Below are 18,365 nucleotides of genomic sequence, written 5' to 3' on the forward strand. Positions count from 1 at the left end.
AGCCCTAAAACATTCGCAAACCTATTTTTTCCTACTTCGAGTATTGCACATAACATGCTAAAAAAAGGCAATCACTCAACAAGCCTGGACCGAGACCCTCAGACCCTTACAAGCAACTAAACAGGAGCTCTTGCGGGAGGCAAAGCAGGTACAGAAGTAGCTCTGTACAGCAAAGGCAATACATCAAAACAACGAGACAACACAGTAACACCTGTTCAGGGTACATGCTACCATTTCTCTTTCTCACACACTCCCTTTTTAAAGACAAATATAGTTGCAATTGCAGCTTGTCATGGGGTGACCTGCTTCCTCAGCAGACCTCCTGTGGGTCTCTAGAGATGTTCTAGAGACCCACAGGTCTCAGCACAGCTGCACCTCACCAATCTCATCCGCCAATCAAAATATGACCTTCCTTTTCTTTTCAAGAGCATGCAGGAGATGCTCCTGTGTTCGCACACAACTACAGCTATTGCAATGCTAATTCCCGCCTAATTTCTGGCCCCCCTTCTCTCCCTCCTCCTGTCACTTAGACAAACACAGGTCGTCAAATATCCCAGAAAGCATGGCAGGCTCTCCCCGAGCGGCGTGCCGATTTTTATGAATTATGGAGAGCGCTGTAAAGTGTACTGCCTTCACTTTAATTAGCTTTGAGTGTGGCGGGCCGTCTCTATGGGAAGCCAGAAGCAGCATGTAAGACAACTCCTCCTCTGTACTGTAAAATCCCTGGGTACGCACGTCCACGCTACACTGTACGCTGGGATGCCAACATCTACAAATCGAGTAAATGGCTAAGGAGAGAGCAATTCATTTGTCTGACCGTTTTTTCTTATTTCTAACAAGAAGTTGAAAAAAGAAGTACATTCTAGCATATTTTGGAAAGTTTGGTATCGGTTTCAATGACAGTCCATGAGTGACACCAACTGAAGGGTTTCTGAACCTAAACTTGACTTCAGCAGCAGATCAGTAATCTGAAAGCTAAGTAATTAATCAATCAATAAATTCTTTCCTTAATAACCATTAACAGTAATTAGAGAAGAGTAAAACACTAAGCATCATTCACAAGTCAAATTACTCTTAATCCAAATGGTATGTTAATGATGAGTCAGCGTTGTGAGCGAGACGTACCAGCCGACAGGTAAATCAGCATGACGTTAGCTGTGTTTATTAGTGCAAGCTAACAAGGCATGAATTTAACAGCACCACTATACTATAAACCGGCCTAGACAGACAAGCTGGGTGATTATAGATTTAAAAAAAAAACATTTATAAAAAAGCTAACAGTGGGATTTTAAACATCTAATTGGCAGTGGAAACTTAGCCTTTATTGCCTTGGATGATACCAATCAAAACAATGGCAGCACGGACCACTTCACAGGTTAATGGCATGCAGGAGCAACATTTCTATAAAACTTGCAATTACCTTGACAGTTTATGCTCTGAAGGAGGCTGAAGACTTTGGCATCCATCTTGTTTGCTGCTGCAAGCAGTCAGGTTGGAAAAATAAACTTTTTAAATGTCATATGGAAATAATATTTCTGGGATGAAATGTGGCTCATAATCTCCAATATATAACTCCTAAACCAGGCTTAAAGAGATAGTTCACCCACAATTCTGTTGCCATGTACTCACTCCTATGTTGTTCAAAAACTGTATGAATTTCTTTCTTCTGTGGAACACGGAAAAAGGACATTTTTGAATGTCAATGTTTTTTTTGTTTTTTTTAATGGGGTCCAATGTGGTTTGGACCCCACTCACTTTAATTATATGAAGAAAGTCATACCGGTTTAGAACGACATGAGGATGAGTACATGACAATTTTCACTTTTGGGGGGAACAATAGTTTCCTTTAAGATTTCAAAAGGTATAAATAGATATGGCAACTTAGCGCACAATGAAAGACTGATATTAGGCAATTAAAATGTTACAAAAGAACTAAAATTAGATATTTATAAATGCTGAAAAAGTTAATGTAACATGACAAATTTATCAATATCTGAGTCTGACACCAACTTTCCAAAAATGATGTGAGTGCAGACTGCCAAAGCTGTAAATCTCTGTGCACAGGTGTGTGCAGTAATTCTTGGAGATGTGAGGCATGTGACAGTGGACAGGCGGACGGTGACAGCAGAACAGACACTGGATGCTCATCTGAAGAAATACAGCCGTGGCTGGAGCCCAAAGCCATTACACAGCATGCTGTGAAGCAGTCACTCTCGACTCATACCGAAAAAACTGGCCAGGAAGTGCTTCACTTCAGGGATTCTGGTGTCGATGGAGATTTCTGAACATTCCTGTGGCTTCAAGATCATTCTTCAAAGCAAGGATAGATAGTCGAGATCTTCAGCCATTGGTGCCACTTTGTAAAAGATAGAGCCCTATTCAACAATGTGGAACAAAGTCAAGTTCCACATTCGCAATGGTCTCACATACGCAATGGTTCCCAGTGGTACAAAGGAAGTGAAATGTTTTATCTACATCAACACAAGGACTGTGGAACAAGAAAATATATGCAAGATATTTCTAAATAAGACTTTAAAGATCAGAAGAAAGAATATACTGTATATTTAAAAGAAAATATACAGTTTTAAGTATTAAAGGCCAGAGCGACAGCAGTATTAACAATGCAAAGACAAAGCGTAGACTGTTGTAAATATCCAAAAAGGCACAATGAATTTGCAAGAGCAATAAATGAATTGAAAGAAAATAAATTCATTATTAAATTATTCATTAATTCATTCATTATTATTAAATTACTAATGTTTTTAATTTTGTATATAATTCTTCAGAAATCATTACAATGCTGATTTATTGCTCAAGAATTGTTTATTATTATTATTATCATCATTGTCCTAAACAGTTGTGCTGCTTAATATTTTTGTGGATACTTTTATGAATAGGAAGTTCAAAAGAACCATTTATTTGGAAAAGTAAATCTTTTGTCTTTTGAAACAATGTAAAAGTCTTCAATATTGCTTTTGATCAATTTAATGCATCCCTATTAAATAAAAACTATTTCTTTAAAAAAAAAAAGAAGAAAAAAAAAAGTATACACACACACATACATATATACACACAATTTTTTATATAATATATATAATGTATATAACATTTTAAATGAGAGAGAAAGAGATGTTTTTTTCGGTAGGATTTTGTATAAAATAGATCATTATAAATAAAATAAAGTAGATGATTGCAAATGGATTCATCTATCTAGCTTTCTAGACAGGGAGACAGTGACTCACACAATCTAAACATTCTTTTGAGCCATCTCAAGTAAGGTCATCAGACATTTCTATATAAAAAAAACAGACCGAGTAATGTCACTAATGATGCGAACAAAATAAATAAATAAATAAAAATCAAGAGGAAAAACTCTACAGATTTGCGATTTGTTTGGGCACACTTAATGACAAGCAGAAACTGATCTGTAACAATGCAGCAGTAAATTGCAGCCTCCAGCCAGTTCTTTTACAGAGAATATTACGGCGATTAAAAACAGACTGAAAAATCCATCCCTGGTGGTCCTCTCAATAACATGGAGACATCGTGACTCTTGCCAGCTTTGCTCTTGGAACCTGCCTGCTTCTAATTTTGTTGTAAGAACAGCTCATTTCTGGACAGGCCAAATTCATTCTGTCTTTTTGGTGGGGAGGCACATTCTCCTGTCATCTTGGGAAAACGGGGGCCTCTGATGAACTTCTGAGCAAAGACTTTCCTTCATTTGCTACTCAACGGTCCAATGTTAAAATAAACATCCAAAGAGAACTTGCTTTAGAATCATATCTAAACAAGATAAAGGATTGCGTTTCTATTGTTCAGTTCACAATAATATTGTGCGTGACACAGTTTTACCTAACCTTATCCATCACTGTGCTCAAATTTATAGACAATAAGATAGAAAAGAGCTGAATCAGTCCATTAATCGTTACAAGCTGAGGTGTTATGAGTCAGACCTTCTCTTTGAACCTTTTGAATGCGACAACAACTTTAATGCCACTAAAGGTTGGTTTGGCATTTCAACCGTGACCTGACATGGGCAAAAGTGATCTAGGAACTATGAAACTGCAAAAACTGCCTTACAAACTAGAGTCAAGCTCTCAAAGGAAGAAAGTCATGCATTTAGGATATGAAAGAGGTTCACATTCCCGCACTTCTTAATGACCCAAATATTCCTGACATCACTGTGAAAGAACAAAAAGGACATTTTTCAGATCACAACTTCAGAACAGAAAAACAAAATGTTCTGGCTGGAAGGAGTGGAAAGATTTAGATTCCACACCATTTGGCAGACTTTTCTGGTTTAGTGGCATCCTATGAGCTCTACCATCCAAAAAGCCCAGCGCAGTAAGGCAGGCTGCAGCTCTGCAGGGAGCTTGAGCAAGCATGCAATGGTAAGAGGGAGAATGTTAGTATCTTGTCTGTCACCTGCTGTGTGTCACTAGGCTCCTGTCATTTCCCCCCATTCATTTTTCACAGTCACTCAACACTTAGACTCTCCATCTTCTCTATATACTCCTCCAATACTGTCGTTTTGGGAAGTGAAAAAGATCAAGAAAAGACTAGTACTGACACTACCAGATACAAGGATGTGTTCGTCATCTAAAATGTATATAACCTGTATTTATCTGCCCTGCTTCAGCTGTTAAAAAAATAACTAAAATCTATCTATCAGTAGCGAGCGGTGACTTCTTAAACTGGTTATGTGGCGTGCTAAAATAATATAATATATTATACTTCTATTATAAATATAGTAAAATATAATCAATATGAAATATAAGTAGCCTATTATAAACAAAATACAAGTAAAACTATTTTTTTAACGTGAAGGCAAAGATGCACCCGAGTGGTTGCCTCCACGGAGTGCATTCAAATAGTTTAATGCACAGCTAGCCGTGGATTATCACGCTAATACCATGGTCATTTGCCAGCATTGAAAATGTAAAACTGTTATTGATGTTTGCAGTGCAATATTTGACGGTTATTTTGAGAGAGAGAGAGGTGTGTGTGTGTGAATTACTTGAGTCTGTTCAGCGTCTCTCTCTATTAACTACGAAGTTTACTTCAAAAGCAGAGATGTTACCCCCTCATTGCTTAGAAATATAATGTAGCGATTCACTAGCAAAGATATTTTATAAAAAAAAGTCGCAGGGCAGCGGTGATTAGTATAGATGCACTGATTGCTATTTTCTTGTCCGATTCTCAATTTTTTTGTAAGTGTGACCTGCCAATACAGATTGGAGAGAAGAGAGCGAGAACGCGCAGCTGACATTATTGCCTGTGCCGCTGGCAACAAAACAGACTGGCTCAGAATCGGAAAGTCGCAAAACGGACTTCCGGTACCTGGCCGGTAAATCGGTGCATCTCTAGTGATAAGTGTTTCTGTGCACCTGAATGTTTGTGTGTGTGCGCACTGCGCAGCACAGTCTCGATCTCTGTGTGTTTCGATAGAAACAGCACAACAATGGAACTACCTGCGTGTTAAACGGTTTTATAGCCCACCTTACAGCCAATCAGAATTGATTATTTAGACAGACCATGGTATAAATACATATATACACACACAACAAAAATACAGTAAAATACGTAATACTGTGAAATATTATTAAAATGTAATTTATTCCTACGATGCCAAAGCTGAATTTTTAGCAGCCAGTTTAATGCATCCTTGCTGAATAATTTGTGAAAGTCTTTCTTTTTAAATAATAATAAAAATAAAGTTGTATATAAAATCCTGGTCATCTGGTCATTTTTTACTCTATAACTATGTATTTAAATAAACGCAACAACTTTGAGAAGTATACAAGAATGACAAAGACCTTGAGACTTTACTTTTCCAACCGTTCGCAGTAAGTGGATACGATTTTTTTTTTAATCATTTGTAAATGCATTGTGATTACACTCACAAAGTGCAATTTCTCAGTAACAAAATATCTTTGAGCTGAGTAGAACTAGAACAATTTATATTCAACAGAGATTTCAATTTTAATTTTCCATTTCCAGGCCTGGAAACCATAATACTAAAATTCCCTGATATTTCCAGGTTTTCCATGACCACAATAACCCTGCATTATTCATAAACGCCACAGGTGTCAACCTGAATCACTCACAGATTACTCATCATTTCACGAAATTTCAACTTCATTCAGATTCAAACATGACTGAAAGTGATGTCCAAGTTAGTGAGTTGTTTACAATCCACTGGGTTATTAACAGCGGTCCATTTCAAACAGTTTCACCCATTTGTGCAGATTGCCTGTTGCCACCTCAAGATGCAACAATCTCAAGAGAGATGCCTCATGTTGTTTTATTTTTGTACCGTTGATTATTTTCTCTTCAAACTTTTTTTTAAGTGATGCACTGCCTCCCTTGCCTCCCTGGAGAAAACGTCTTTGCTCCAGACTATGAAACATTAAAATAAGCAAGTAAAAGACAGTAAGACAGAAGACACCCGGGGAAAAGAGGATGACGACCCTAAAATATGACTTTCCATGTAATTGCTGTTTTTTCTCCTGGTTACATCTGTCATCGATTTTTATCTGGAGGCTTCCTCAGGACCGCATTAAGACTCCAGCAGAGCAAATATAAACAAGAGAGTGAATCAGGGGCTGGCGGGAAATGAACAGAAGCTTAAAAGGCCAAAGCATCTTTTCTTGTAGTCCAGCTAGCCTTTGCACTACTGCCCGAGATCTTTCGCATGACTTAAGGGGCTTTTGGATGGATCTGGGAAGTCTGACGTGCTTCTTTTACTTACCAGTACAGTTGCTCAGAACCAAGATCCCAAAACACAGTTATTGGACTAATGGGCATGTAAATAAAGGCCATGGTTAAGCTGCAATGATGCTAGGGGAAAAACATAATACTACTTTACTTTTCAGATGTTCATCAATAAAAGGACACTGGTGTTGTGCTCCATTATAGACAAATAAACTGGAAGGAAGTGACTAATTTCCTGGACCAAGTCCTAAGTTAGAAAGAAAAGAAAAACAACGCTGATAATAGGATTTGCTGAGAGAGAAACACTAAGCGAGAGCTCTGTCTGTTCTATATCAGAAGCGGGTGATGATGCCAAATGAACAGCTTTGTTAGTGCTCCAGTTATGAGACGGACCAGGGGCCCAGTGTTCAGCAAAGTGGCGTGTCATGAATACTGAGCGGACGGCTACAAAGCGCCTCATCCTCCAGGATAGGCCGATGCTAAATGACAGTCAGGACCAGGCTGTGCTCTCTGTAAGCTTTGTCCTCAAAGAAATCTGTAACAATTTAGCTAGCAAATGACTAAATCAGCCAAAAATAAAAGCGGGCACAAAGTGCACGGATGTCGAGTGCGTTTGTTTGAGAATGAGAAGTTTTGTATTTCACCCTCAGACCCTTAAACACACAGTTTATGTCCATATGTCTCATTCGATCTAAATTGTTCAGAGGTTCGTGCCTCAAATGAATTTCTGACGTCTCCCTGGAGTATATAACATTAATCAACAAGCTTACTTACGAGGCACTATCCACACTGTTAAACCCCCGCCAGCTTATGACACTCTGTAAGAGCAAATTAAGCAATATGGAAATCCATACAGCCCACAGCTTGTGAACTGTATCCCGCATATTATCGGTGGTTTAGTCAAGACATTGATTTTATATGTAGGCACATGATATGGAGCTGATTGTGTAACCACACAAGAAACCGCACGGTTTTAGTACTGAATGAATGAGTGCTTTAATTAAGACCTGAGAAAGCTGCAGTCAATTTAATTCAGGGAGCGGTGAGAATTACAACCAAGCCACCAGTAAAGCCATTGACTAAATCCACTGACTGATTCCTAAGAAGCTCATGTTGAAGAAAAACAGGATCTGATTTTAAATCAAAGCCTATTGGATTTTGTTAATAAATCTGTCATTTAAACACTACAAAGGTTTTTTTTAAGCTCCAGGCACGTCAACTTAAACAACCTATTATTTTTATTTACGGTAGTCTATCAGTGCAGTTCCTAACCAGTGGTATGTGTACACCAGAGGTTTTTTTTAACAGGACAGTTCAACCAAAAATAAAACTTCTGTCATTGGTTACTCGCCTTCATTTTGTTCCAAACCTGTATTATGATACATGGAACACAAATTCAGAAATCAGGCCGTATTTAAAAGCTATTGTTTTTTACTCACAATGAAAGCAGCTAGTGATTTACACACACACAAAAAACACACGTCTCTTATAATTATAAATAATTTGTTACATTTATATAGCACTTTTCTGGGTACTCAAAGCGCTTTACATAGAAGGGGGGAAAATCTCCTCAACCACCACCAATGTGCATTAGGCCTATATCTTACATTATATTCCAAATCATACAAGTTCCAATGACAGATTTATGTGAGGTAAAAACCAAAATTTAAGTTATTCGCAACAAGATCGTTGAGATGGATCTGTTTAACTCATGTCAACTCATGTTAACTCATTACCTCGGTTTAAATCATTCAGACCAATGTAAAGCGATTCATTGAAAATATTCAGATTGAACGAGTCGCTCACAAAACACGTCACTACCTCTGTCAAGAATGCAACAAGTAGAAGTAAACAAGTGTAAAATACCAAATTACACTTCAAAACTCATGCATCAGATTTTTAATCAACAAAAAAAAAATTTGTATATATATATATATATATATATATATATATATATATATATATATATATATATATATATATATATATATATATATATATATATATATATATATATATATAGGGAATGATAAACAATTATTCGATTTTTAAAGGATACGAAGCTAAATGATTTCCAGTATAATGCAAATTTTAAAAAAAAAGGGTTTGAAGTTCTTGAGCATTACTGGAAAAATGTGGTCTATCGCATAACTCCAACATTTTCATGCTTCATTTAGTCTTTTTTGCCAACATGGCAGGACGCTGCAGTAAACCATAAACCACACGCCTCAGCTGCATCATTTATAGCCCATTAATGCTAAGTGAGATCTTCATATAACTTTAGATTATAAACATTGATTAACAATATCCATCGCTCTGCAAAACATTAGCAAGGCAGCTGCTCAATGCCATTTCTCACACACAAACTAAACGTATGTTTTTCATTAATTCCAAGGCCATGTGCTTACGAAAGGTCAACCATATTCTGAACGCGCTTCTGTGGGTGTGTGTGTACATGCAAATGCTCACGCACAGTATGGCTTTGTTAGTAACAGTGAGAAAAGGTATTTTTTCTGCCATATCCCACATGCCTCATTGCTTCCTCCTACAGTCTGAGCCCCTACTTTAGTGTGATAGCAAGCGAATGAACAAAAGACAGAGTCTATTTATATCTCTCCCCACCAAGCCCTTCTTGGCGGTTGCCTGCAGTTAATCATTATTCATAATGCGGGGGAAGCGTCACCTTCACTATGTCACGTAACACTAAGTGCTGGAAGGATCTAAGAGTTCTGTGTTCATCACCATTTGTCACATCTGAACGCCTGCATCTATAAATACACGTGGCGTCTATGCATGTGCCACTCACTTTGACCTTTCCACAATGTCCCCAGGCTTGACTCATCTCTGCTGCCTTTGTAACAACACCATGCTATATCGTGTAACAAATGTCATACGATTACACGGAATGCGGAACCAGTGGCAGTAAATGGCAGCCTGTCACAATGCTATCCAGGGTCTAATTCCAAGGTCATGACAAGTGTCATCCTGAACCACTAAATCAGAGGTCGGTAACCTTGGGCACACGTGCCACCATTGGCATGCAAAAATGTAATCACTGAAGCAAAAGCTGATTTATTTTGGTTGTTTATTTGGGAAATTAACTGTTAGAGTGCATCAGTTTACATCTTTGTGTTGTATCTGGGATGTACAAAACAACATTTTCTAAATCACCTAGCAAGTAGGTTGCTTGAACAACTAGTCGAATGATTAGATTCAGAACGGAGACTAAGTGCAATAGGATAGGAAAGAACGCAGTTAGTTCTTTTAAAAGTTTAACTTTTTTTATTTGACATGCTGCCTTAAGACACAAAATTCATGTCAGAAAACGTAAAAAAAAGTAGCAAAATGGAACAGTCAAATGTCTCTTCCAAAAGGGTTTTTAACAGGGCCGCACACGTGTGTGTGTGTGTGTGTGTGTTGTGTGTGTGTGTGTGTGTGTGTGTGTGTGTATACACATATGTATGTATGTATGCATGTACAATTGTATGCAATTTTGACTAATATATACACACACACATTATCTATTTGTGATTTGTTTACATGTTTTTGAAAGAATGTTCTTTCACGGTCACATTTACTTGATTAAAAATACAGTAAAACAGTAATATTTTGAAATATTATTACAATTTTAAATAACTGTTTTCTATTAGTGCATATCAAAATGTTCTTTATTCCTGTGACAGCAAAGCATCATTACTCCAGCCGACTGTGTTACATGATCCTTCAGAAAGCTCAAGTGCTGTATTTATTTACTAATCTATTAGTGACAAATATTAATAATAATATTTTTACATTGAACTGGTTTTACAGCTATTTGATGAACAGAAATGTTTCTGAACAAATGGGACTGTTATAAACACACACGAATAAAAGAAAAAAGAAAAACTAGATAACCTACCATGTCACTCAATTGACTAGCTGACCTTTATGACCCTTGGCTATTTCGCATGCGTGTGTATTACTTGTCGTGAGCGTAAGACAAGGTGTATCTTTTTTTTCTTAAGTGAAACCATGCTGAATGGATTTATAGGTCACATAAATAAAGTCCAAGATAGAGAACCGTGTGGGAAACAGTGTATCACCTACCCTTTTAGATTATGAGGTCTTGAGATAAGACAAGAGCACTCTGATAAACGAGAGCGCCTGAAGAGAATTGGGAGCCCCTGCTGGGAGGCCAGTGGACTGATCAAACCAAAGATTAGAGCTGTTATGATCTGCTCTGCTCTCCAACTCCCTATGAGGCACAAATGATGAAATATTAGCTAAGACACAGCACATGTGCTCCAGCCACAGACAGGGCAGTCAACAACGGTACAGTCTAGAGTTTCCACCCCTTCACATTTGCAGTAAACAACATTTGGGTGGAAGGAAAGGTGTGATTTAACAAGAATCCTGCTAAAGCTCACCGTCAGCATTTGGGTGTAACCTCTAACTGCTCTGACCTTACGAGAAATGCATCGCTTCCTGCACAATACGGAAATGGATGCCAGTCTGCTGCTCTCCAGGAATGTAAAGGTGAGTCTGTTACTCTTTTCTTTTTCAGGGCGCCTAATTGGCTGTGACCCTTCATCAACTCAGGAAGGAAATAAACTGTTCTTGGCAGCGCAGTTGTCTGAGAAGTTGGCACTTTTGGATGTTAACATTCAATTAAACTTCTGTAGAGAAATGGAGGAGCAAGCTTAATGATGGGACTGTTTTTGGCTTCTCACTGCACATCATCTTCAAAACCTACAGGTATTTAGCAATCATTAATCAGACAACCTCTCTGTCCACAAAGTATATTAAACATTCCCTCTGCAGAGATCCAGAACAAAAAAGAGAATTTCACACTCACACATATCTAAATCCTCAATCGCATACAGTGAGGTATTGAGACATCCTTCTACTTCCATTCTCTCCATTTCGAATATCGGACACAGATGTTGCGCCCATTCACCATGGAGAGTTTAGTGTTCCCTGGTATGTGTCTTGTTAATCTCATGAGCCTTCAGAGCTTTCAAACTTTCCTTTCTTTTTAACTGAAATTTCCTTTCGTCCAAATGTTTCCCCCTGCCAAGTTTGATACACGTGTAACATTTGCCATTTTCCTCCCCTTTCCCCTGAGACTAGCTCTTCCATGAAAGACAAAAAAATATATTAACTCTTTATCGAGAAAGGTCAGATGGACACGAGAGACTTTTTTTTCCAAAGGAAAGCAAAGTAGTAAGTCAAGTCAAACATGAGGTCATGGAACGTTTCGTCTTCTAGTCTGATGTCTGGTTCTAGGCACCAGCTTTTCCCCAATTTAAGTTTCCATGCAAAAAATATGAACTGGGAAAGGCCTTTGTGTGCTGAAAAGAGCTAAGTGATTTTCTTCACAGAGGAGTTCCAACTACAGAGTGCACATGTGTTTCCAATAAAAGAGTCCAGTTTGAGTCCAAGGTTGGGCCCCCTCACCACTTTGAAAAAAAGAGTCTGTGAAGGCATCATGGGCCAGCGACAAATGGAAAAAAGAACAGAAGTTGAGGAAAAAAAGGTTGCAGAAGTAAAGATATCTTTTTGCTTTTGTTCACCCAAAAATGAATATTCTGTCATCATTTACTTACGCTCATGTAATTCCAAACCTGTATGACTTTCTTCTATGGAACACAACAGGAGACATTTTGAAGAATATTAGTAACCACAGTTTTAGTGACCATTGTCTTCCATTGTATGGAGATGTATAAATAGAATGTTCTTGTGTTCCACAGGATAAAGGATGTCATTTAGATTTGGAAAGATGTAAATGTTTTGACTTAAACACCAACAAAATTACTCCTAAGATGTTAGAATTTGCTCTGAAAAACATCACGTTTCAGACTATCAGCCTCATTAAGATTCTCAATATCTTCCTGCAACAATATGCATGTGCTTAAAAGTGGCAACTGTTCAAAGCTGTAGGCCTACTGAGCTCTAGAGGAGTAATTTAACCTCCCAATGGAGGCAGCACCTAACAACTGCTCTCTCTGTTGGTAAGTGTCAGCCTCTTCCCCTCTCAAACTCTCCGTTGCTCAAGGGGCCACACCAGGGGTGCACATGTAATGGAGCCGAGTCTTGGATCACAGTGCAGAAGAATGCTTGGGGAACATTGTATATACAGTGGAGCAGAGTGTGATTCTCTGCCCCGGCTTTGATGTCTGGGGCTGTAGAGCAGTGCTGGTTCGTTCTCTTTGCAGTGCTATATAAAGAGAATGGAAGATCGTTACTTTCTGCAGGTGAGAGTCTTCATCTGTGAAAATCCTGTGGGGCAGAATGGTGCCTGTCAGACTAAGACTATATGTCTCCTGCACAAATTTACCAATTCAGACACATCAAAAGAACCATCCGGGGAGGCTTAGAGCTGAACCATTAATAGATTTATATTGACGTCCTAGGCTTTATAGAAGGATGAGGAATGTATGTGGTAACAGAATGAAATGCCTTAAAGGGATAGTTCACACAAAATAAATATTCTGTCATAATGTATTCCCCCGTATGCTGTTCCAAACACAAATTACTTTCTTCTGTGCAAAACAAAAAGAGAAATTGTGAAGAATGTGCTTGTTGCTCTTTTCCATGCAGTTGCAATAAGGTTTCAAATAGGATGTAAAAACATCATACAATTATAATTTCAAGTTTCATTCCTATATTTTCCAAAGCCATTTGATAGCTTTGTGTGACAAACAGTTGAAAGGTGGTAGTTGTAAATCACTGATAACTAGCTGATTCATCATCAGTATTAACCATTGTAATCATTGACTTAAAGGGATAGTTCACCCAAAAATTAAAATTGTGTCATCATTTACTCACCCTCATGTTGTTCCAAACCTGTATGAGTCTCATTCTTCTGTTGAACACAAAAGAAAATATTTTAAGGAATGTTGGTAACCAGACAGTTGACGGCACCCATTGACATCAATAGTATTTATTTTCCTACTATGGAAGTCAATGGGTCCCGTCAACTGTCTGGTTACCAACATTCTTTTAAATATATTCTTTATTCATACAGGTTTGGAACAACTTGAAGGTGAGTAAGTAATGACAAAATTTAAATGATTGGGTGAACTATCCCTTTAAACTGGATCATTCTGGTTTGGGTTTTGAGAGCTGAATCAACCAATTTACTGAAAAGATCTAAATAATTCGTAATTGTCAAAAAAAAAAAAAAAAAAAAAAATTCAGAAGCCTCTAATAGTCTCATCAACTGTTGTGAAGGAGATCTAGGCCGGTTTTGATTTTCAATGAATATACTGCACAAATCTTTTTGTCATTTTGAAGCTTGACAGTGCCAGTATTCCAACTTTAGTTTTCACAGAGGTCATACATGAAGGCAAGTAAATGATGACAGACTTTTCATTTATAGGTGAACTATGAGTGACTGAGCGTTTAAGAAAGATGCTTTGGGGAATGTGTTTTTGCTATGTATGTTTTGTACAACTGAAAGGATGAGAAAGGAGAAAAGATAAGTAAGCAAAAAAATGGTGATCTGTTTGATTTCATGGTCTCAGGAAAAGCAGGGGAGAAGAGAGAAAAGGTGATGCAGAGGGAGCAAGATAGCTCTGCCTCTCCAATGATTGGTTGTTCCTGTGTAAATGGTCTACCTATCTTGGTCAGGTATTGGGAGCGGAACATGCTCCCTCCCACGTCTGCCAAGCAGTGCCTGAGGCCGAGAACAGCCTCCGATTGGAGCACCTCATCTGCACATGGGTGCTTTGATGTACGCACACAAGGCAGCCCATGTCATTGCATTTGAAAGCTCTCGTTTTCAACGACATCGACACAGGTTGCATTGCTCCTGGCGTTCCAGGTGCTGCCATGTGTTAATCTCAGAGGCCTGGTTCCGCATCAAGCTTCCCTTCTTAAGCGAGCCAGCTTTGAAGAGCTGTCTGATCAAACTGCTGCTTAACAACCCACATATCACTGGGAGCCTCCGTAACTACCGTTGCTTAAAATGGGCACAACTTTAACCGCCCTGACTCTGTTATCTGCAACTGCAGGTGAAGAGCTGGAAGATAGTGCAGACATCCTCACAAGGACGTTTACAGCAAATCCTGTTAAGCAAAATAAATGTTGGAACACAGCAGAAAAAGAAAGACTTATATGAAGAATCATTTCTGTAAGTCCTTTCGGGATGCATCCGGGTCATAACAAATGTGCCCGACAACACAAGGAGTCAGACGCTTAAGTAATGAAATCACATTTGCTTGCACTGGCAGATTCCCAAATGATTATCCACGGTCTTACCTCATCACACACCGAGGTCTGTATTTCATGGTGATAGATGCACTGCGTGTGAAAGCCTCTGCAGCCTAATGCATCTGTGGATTTGGATGCTGTGCATCATCTGGAGATCATCAGAAAATTCCATATGTGTATTTAGATAATATATATCTAAATAACTCCTGTATCTGAGGTCTTAAAAGTGTTGATGTCTGCAGACACCTGCAAAAGTATACAGCGGTACTGGACATGTGCTGGAGGAATCAAACTCAGTCTAGTTGGGCCCTGAGGGCAACAAGGCAATTTGAGCAGATCTCATTCTCTGCTGTGACAGCACCCAACTGGACCATCGGGGACTTCAGATTATTTCTGTTGTTACCCTTAAACAATATCACACAAATAAAATATCCCACTCAGACTTGAAGCATCATTTCTTGGGAATACTAGGAACGAGTTTGAAAAAAGGAAAAACAATATTTAGACTTTCTGGAAACGCTCTAACCCAAGAATGGCTGCAAACTAGGCCAGCAAAAGTGAAGGGCTGAAAAGATCTTAAGATATCTGTTTCTCTGCTGGGCTATAAATCAGGAAGATGCATCCAACATTAAATCTTGCTGTGCCTGATGTAACAAATATAAACCTGCAAAACTAGAGTAAAAAAAAAAAAAAAAGGATAAATACACTGCATGCAGCAAGTTTTTAAAAGTTAAGCTGTGAAATAATTATTGTGCACAAATCTTACCCCTGACATTATTCTCACAAAAATTTGATGGTTTTATGGTACCTTACTTGTGCATGGGCATACAGGCCAGAAATGAACCAGAGCTCAAGTTAAAACTCCACCAAAAGTGACAAAATGTACACATTTCAAACATGTTTCTAGGGGTGTAACGATACACTCAGGTCATGAGTCAATACAAATCGCGTTACCGAACTCACGATACGGTCGCAATATTTTAAGCCAAAATTTGTTATTACTACTTTATTATTAAAATAATAATATTATTTTATAATTATCAGGACCCACAAATATTACCCTACTGCCTTATTATACATTATATTCAACATTATATATAGTAGTTTTATGTAGTAAACAAAAAGTTAATATTTTTGTCTCATGCAGTACTCGCACTTTCAATGCAAGCTTTTTTGATGAACGGTTAGTTCATCCAGCATTTACTCACTCTCATTTTTAGATGCTTTTGTTTTCGCGCGTCATGCAAGCATTTGAACGTCTATGTTAAGGCTACTACAGTATGCATGTCATTGTAAATCTGTTCATCATATAAAACCATTGCGTCTCTTCAGAAGACTTAGATTTGGATTAGACCATTCGATAGTTCTTTTTACAATGACTTCATGACATTTTTGACTTCATGACTTTAAATGGAGGGACAGACATATCTCAGATTTCATAAAAAATATCTTCATTTGTGTTTGGAAGTTGAATGAAAATCTAGGTTTGAAAGAGGGTGAGTACATGATGACAGTTTACATTTTTGGGTGAATTATACTTTATAAATACAGTAAGCTGAGCCTTGAATAAAATTAACTATGTCACGAATCATATTGTTTACATCAACGATGAGTCACATTTTTATACCGCAATCTCTCAATATAACAGTGTATTGTTACACCCCTATGTTTCATCATTTTCTATTATAGGCCTCTGTTTACTTAGTTGAACTTACTCTCACTGCAGAACCAAAGTGACCAATAGCTCTCAGGAATCTTAGCTGTCTTATATGCGAGTGTGAACGCTTGTAGCTAACAAAGTGGTTTATTTCAAAATAAAAAAATAAATCGATGAATTAAAACAAATTGTATTTAATAAATAATAATGAATAAATAAACACTGAATTTAAATATAACACTCCCAAAATTTGTTTTTAAAAAGTAACAGAAATTTAAACACATCCAAATCTACCGAGGAAGTAGATTTTAGATAGTTAAAAAGATGTTTTGTGTTTGTTGTGATCTTATGCATTATTTACAGCCAAAAAATATTCAATTTTAGGTACACCCATTTGTTCCTGTCCACCTGTGGGAGCAGTGCATGATGCATTTGGCAGATGTTTTTTTTTTTTTTTTTTTTAAACAGCAACATTGCATTGAAGCTATACATTTTATCTGTTCATGCATTTCATGGGTATTCATGACCTTGTCGTTGCTAGCATTGCATGCAATAAATACTGGCTGTAGCTTTGAGCACCAACCTGTGCGACTTTTACAGAGTTTTGAGAGGCACCTCCAGCGTGATATTCAACCTTGAATTTCTTGACCATCTCTTCAAACCTAAAGTACAAAAGAGAGGAAAAAAGCTTACATAAGACAATGCACGTACACATAGAATATACATACATATATATATATATATATATATATATATATATATATAGTACATAATACATATAGTACACATGTTATATTTTAGGATGTTCACTGTTTTAAGAAAAAATAGACTTCATTCAAGATACACTACAATACTACAATTTTGAGGTCAGTAAAAACATTTATAGTGTGACAAAAGATTTCTATTTCAAATAAATGCTGTTTTTAACTTTCATTCAAAGAATTATGAATAAAAATATCATGGTTTCCACTGAAATAGCAGCACAACTGTTTTCAACATCATAGGAATAAATTACAATTTAAACAAAATAGACATAAATGGGCAGATTTTTGATGAAACAAGGGTGTTTTATTTTTAACACAGGCCTTGTCCAGAGTACAATCGCAAGATCACCCAGTGGAGATGCATCGAGAACAGGAAACCTCAGACACTGTAAACAGGAAATGGGGGACTTGAAGCCTTGTGCCGCAGGGCAGTAAGCCTTCTGAGAAAGTGTTGTACTTCTGAAGTACTGTACTTCTGCACGCATCTCTCAGCATGTAGAGACATGCTCGCGCACACACACACACACACACACACAAACAAACAAAAAGACACAAACAAAGGCAACAAGCAACCTACCCCCTTGTCTGGACATTATTACAGAGAAAAGCATCCTCCCCAAACCGGTGTGCAACAGATTTTAACAGCATGCAAATAGTCTGAATCACTGAGGGATATGACCTCCCGCGGCCTCTGCAGTACAAACACGAACATGAAAACCACACACACCAAGCTCCTCTCCATACAACACTGATGTCTGAGACTGATATCTGCCAACATATCCTTCTTGTTTCTGCTGATACGGATGCTTGCAGCATTTTAGTCCTGCTAGACATTAGCGCTGCTTTTGACACTATATGTCATATCCTCCTTGACAGGTTGCATGTTTTGTTAGGCATCTCTGGTGTTGTGTTTCAATGGTTTGAATCATACCTAACTGATCGTTTTCAGTATGTTTGTCTGGGGAAAAACAAATCTGAGGCAACATTAGTTCAGCAGGTAGTCCCGCAGGGGTCAGTACTTGGACCTACTTTGTTCT

The 18,365-nt window shown here is 37.8% G+C and overlaps 1 protein-coding gene across 2 annotated transcripts in view; it reads right to left on the minus strand.

The window, feature by feature from the left end:
• adka (adenosine kinase a) overlaps window positions 1-18,365 on the minus strand; it is a 164,095-nt gene that overhangs the window by 101,562 nt on the left and 44,168 nt on the right. For both annotated transcript variants that reach the window (XM_084391105.1, XM_084391106.1), the window contains exon 4: window positions 17,148-17,226. In XM_084391105.1, coding sequence (XP_084247231.1) covers window positions 17,148-17,226 — 79 coding nt within the window. The remainder of the gene's footprint in view (window positions 1-17,147; window positions 17,227-18,365) is intronic.

Source organism: Rutilus rutilus (genome assembly GCF_951802725.1).
Source record: "Rutilus rutilus genome assembly, chromosome: 20".
NCBI classification, from domain to species: domain Eukaryota; kingdom Metazoa; phylum Chordata; class Actinopteri; order Cypriniformes; family Leuciscidae; genus Rutilus; species Rutilus rutilus.